The 4,532-nt window shown below is 30.2% G+C and overlaps 1 protein-coding gene across 1 annotated transcript; it reads right to left on the bottom strand.

The window, feature by feature from the left end:
- Positions 1-2,182: 2,182 nt before the first annotated feature.
- LOC123258406 lies at positions 2,183-3,599 on the bottom strand. The gene is made up of 4 exons (XM_044718392.1): positions 3,545-3,599; positions 3,082-3,391; positions 2,825-3,001; positions 2,183-2,746 (listed from the first exon to the last, which is right to left on the bottom strand). The coding sequence occupies exons 2-4, from the start codon at positions 3,312-3,314 to the stop codon at positions 2,188-2,190; spliced, it is 969 nt and encodes a 322-aa protein (XP_044574327.1). The 5' UTR covers positions 3,315-3,391; positions 3,545-3,599; the 3' UTR covers positions 2,183-2,187.
- Positions 3,600-4,532: the final 933 nt, after the last annotated feature.

Raw genomic sequence — 4,532 nt, 5'->3', positions numbered from 1 at the left:
ATTAAAATTTTTAAGCATAAAACTCACACACATTTTTTATATACTCAGTTTTTAGTAAGAATAACACGGACAAAATAAATAATTGTGTTTATTATACTAAATTTTTAATTCCAATCATCTAGGATGATTGAAACGTTTTTCAGTGCAAAAATAATGAGTAATAATTTTTTTTTTAAAGAGTTACCATTTTTTTTGTAGTAACAGTTACCATCAGAATGATAACAGTTACTATCAGGATGGTAATATTTACTATCAAGGATGGTAATATTTACTATCAAGGATGGTAAATAATATTATTGAATGCTATAAAAAAATTGATCGAAAATTCAATAATTTTCAAGTACTGCTACAAAGTTGTAAATTTTCGAATACAAATATAATGACAAATATACTCAAGTTTTATTTATAAAATTTTTACAAGAAAATGAAATTTTTTTAAAAATTATATATATATATTAGGGTGTGCCAAAATGTAACTCCCGTGGAGAACCTTTTAAAATTGGAATTTTGAGTTCCGCTTTTAACAACAGCTGCGTTTGGGCATTTCCTGAGATATTTTGGTGTGAGACGATGTATTTGATTTTCATAGAATTTTTTAACAGAAGCTTAATTTAGGGGTCATTCCACCAAATAAGAACATTTTTACGGGGCGACCCTCGCGGATTATGTTTAAAATTTATGGAGGTGTTCTCTATCATAAGACAAAAATTCCCTGAGAGTTTTAGCTCTTAATACGCAGCGGTCTTGAAGTTATGATTTTTTGAAATTTTGGAAAAAATTTTTTTTCAACTTTTTCGTCAATTTTTCTGATATGAAAAACATTTTTAAACAAAATCGACAAACATTGTATTTTGTAGGAAAAATTCTCAGCTTTTGAATGAAAATATTTATTTTTTCATAAACTCATTAGAAGACCCTTAAAAATCGAATTAAAGTGGAAAAATTGATTTTTTTCGGTGTGCAGCCCAAAATTCTTCAAATTTGAATTTTTTTTCTGAAAGCTGAGAGTTTTTTACACAAAATATAGCGTTTTGCCGATGTGCATATTTTTTGTTTCGTCACAATTAAATTAAACGCAAACTCATTATAATTAAAATACTTTTATTTTTGAACTTTTTTGAGATGTGGACACAGTTTTAATGAAAGCATAACCAATTTCATCTTTTAAAGGCACAAAAGTGTGTAATGACTGTGTAGTTTTCACCGTTTTCGATTGAGAATATCGTACGTCTAACACATTTTTTTTTATTAAATAATCGTCATTAGCTATAAAAGTAAAGTCAACGCTTGTAAAATTTTTCGTTCCCCAGGAAAACAAATCTTGTGGTTTCAGTATATGCTCTTTATTGTTCATTTGTAATGAAGCTCTAGCAGCATATCGTTTTAATGAACCCGTAAGACCATCACATGGTCCTTTGCCATGGGCAGTTGCAAAAAAATGCCACTCAGCGTTGATTTCGAAGTCAGCATAATGATAACATAAGTTTGTAAATGCTTTCTTGTTTTTGAATTGTTGTGGAGCTCCATCAGAGAAGTAAAAAATCGTATTGATGACAGCAAACTTCTTTTTAAGAAAGGCAATCAATTGCTCTTGAAATAAATAAATTAAAACTGTGTCGTGCTTAAGACAATCTGAAATACCAACAAAGCTCAAATGCTTAATAGTATCATTTTCGTTATAATAAATCACCATTGGAAATATAGTAGCTTGATCATTATTCCAATGAAAGCCTTGAGCTTTCACAACGAATGCATAATTTTCCGCAAAGTCAAATACTACGGCGAATTCCCCGCTCTTTAAATTTAGTTTTGTATCAGAAAAAAATCGACTTTGTGTTTTCGCAATAAAATCATGTTTCAAAAGCTTATCAAGTTGCGTCACTAAAGTCTCGATGAAGTCTTCGGAATCTGAAGTAACATTCACAATAGTACAACGGTCTGTTTATGTCCACATTTTATATTGGATTTCATTAACATCAGATTCATTAAACGACATACGAAAATAATCAGCGATTTCTTCATTATTTGGACAACTATTGCACATTCTGAAAAAGCACGATTCTTTTAGATTGTTACAAACTAATTTATTTAATAAATTTTTGTAAATTGGCTAAGATTCTACAACCCAATCGGTGTGTTTTGCAAATTTTGGAAAATTACATCCTAAATGGAATAAATGTAATAAGATTAATAACTAGTTTTAGTACAATTATAGAGAATGTCAAATACACAAGTACTTTCTAATATCAATTTTACATTTTGATGAATAGTACAAACACATACGACATGTGTACCACTACTTCCAGCAAGAATACAATAAGTAGGCCTCAAACTAGCGAATTTAGAAAATCCGATTGCCACTGAATTATATTGCGCTTTGAAGCTTTGGTACAATTCTTTTAAATTACAAAGAATCAACTTTTTTTGTACCCTAGTTCGATTTCCATCACAATCCTTCACAGATTTAAAATCTTTCATGCCCGCTAATTGTTTTGAGTTTTCTTCGCTTTCATAAAAATCAATGACAAGTTTTTTTACATCTAACTTAAGCGGCTGATTGCCTGGAACTTTTGTGGGATTCAAAGTATTAGTAGTCATTTCACCAGAGTCTAAATCAACATTCTCAGATTCACTGATATCATTTTTAAGATTCAGTATCATTTTTCGAGAACAGTTAAATTCAGATGCTATACGACTGACTTCCCAACTGTCGGGTAAAATTGAAAGCAGCTTCTTTTTTATTGATCTGTAAAGCAAACGATCGATCGTATTAATATGAAAAAATGAAGATATTTTAAAATGATCGATTGTTAAAAAAATTTACTTGTCACTTTCAGCGTTATATAATTTCTTCACTTTAGCTATCATGGAACAATGATCTTGATTAATCTTTCTGTAGGTAGATTCAGGTACTATTCCAAATTGTGATTGGAACTTATTCTCTAGGGCAGCATAGCTCTCATCAAGTTTTTTTACTCCATAATTTTTTTCAGAATATAACCTTAAATTAAACGCATAGAAAAATAATTAAGTAAGTTTTCACTCAGTAAATGAAAAACTTAATCAATAGAAAATTTTTACCTGTCTTTTTCAATAAGAGGAATTTTCAAAAATCGCTCTAAAGAATGATCATTGTAATCACATAGATTGTCGCTAAAATTACTGACAGTTCGAGATAAACTGCTTCCTTGAGTACAAATTTCAGCTGATATACTCAGACTTTCAACACTAATTTGACTTGAAATAATTTCCTCTTCCTCTGATGCCGGCGGAATATATTCTTTGACACGGAGTCGACAACGCACACATAACATTGAAGTGTCATCTAAGTCAGGAAATTTCCAACGATCTTCGTCGGGAAATTTTCCTAAATCTTTAATTCCTTTTTTATCTAAAAGTTTTGTTTAATTAGATGTCAAAAGTCAATATTAAACACAAGGCCATTAATTTAATTGGTTCTACGTAGAGGTTATATATAAGAGGTCAAGTGCACTGTATTAGTTACTTACGTGACTCATTGAATGGATTACAACAATTTACTGACCGTATACGTTTACTCATGGCGATGAAATATCAAAGTAACGCAATAATTATTACTTAACAACTTGAGCAATTATATTTTTGTTAAGAACAAACGATCCGAAAAGAAATCGCTCTAGAAAGAATCACAAAATGAAAGTAAATAGAGGGAGTTGTGAGCGCCATCTGCATGATAAGTGACGAAGTATAGACTCATCTTTTAAGAAGGTGGTTCAAAATTTCTGAGTACTATAATTTTAGTATTAAAGAGAAAATTATATTACTATTCTGAATTATATTACTGTATAGTGAATCTAACATTTAATTTAATTGTGACGAAACAAAAAATATGCAGATCGGCAAAACGCTATATTTTGTGTAAAAAACTCTCAGCTTTCAGAAAAAAAATTCAAATTTGAAGAATTTTGGGCTGCACACCGAAAAAAATCAATTTTTCCACTTTAATTCGATTTTTAAGGGTCTTCTGATGAGTTTATGAAAAAATAAACATTTTCATTCAAAAGCTGAGAATTTTTCCTACAAAATACAATGTTTGTCAATTTTGTTTAAAAATGTTTTTCATATCAGAAAAATTGACGAAAAAGTTGAGAAAAAATTTTTTCCAAAGTTTCAAAAAATCATAACTTCAAGACCGCTGCGTATTAAGAGCTAAAACTCTCAGGGAATTTTTATCTTATGATAGAGAACACCTCCATAAATTTTAAACATAATCCGCGAGGGTCGCCCCGTAAAAATGTTCTTATTTGGTGGAATGACCCTTAGGCATTTCCGGTGAAAATTCAAAATTTTGCCGGAAGTACCCAATTAAATCTCCTGTTAAAAAATTCTATGAAAATCAAATACATCGTCTCACACCAAAATATCTCAGGAAATGCCCAAACGCAGCCCCTGTTAAAAGCGGAACTCAAAATTCCCATTTTGAAAGGTTCTCCGCGGAAGTTACATTTTGGCACACCCTAATAAATATATATATATATATGATTAGGTTGCTT

The sequence above is a fragment of the Cotesia glomerata genome, linkage group LG2, assembly GCF_020080835.1.
Source record: "Cotesia glomerata isolate CgM1 linkage group LG2, MPM_Cglom_v2.3, whole genome shotgun sequence".
Taxonomy (NCBI): Eukaryota; Metazoa; Arthropoda; class Insecta; order Hymenoptera; family Braconidae; genus Cotesia; species Cotesia glomerata.
The sequence above is the reverse complement of the archived record's forward strand: the minus strand, read 5'-3'. Positions and strand labels throughout refer to the sequence as shown.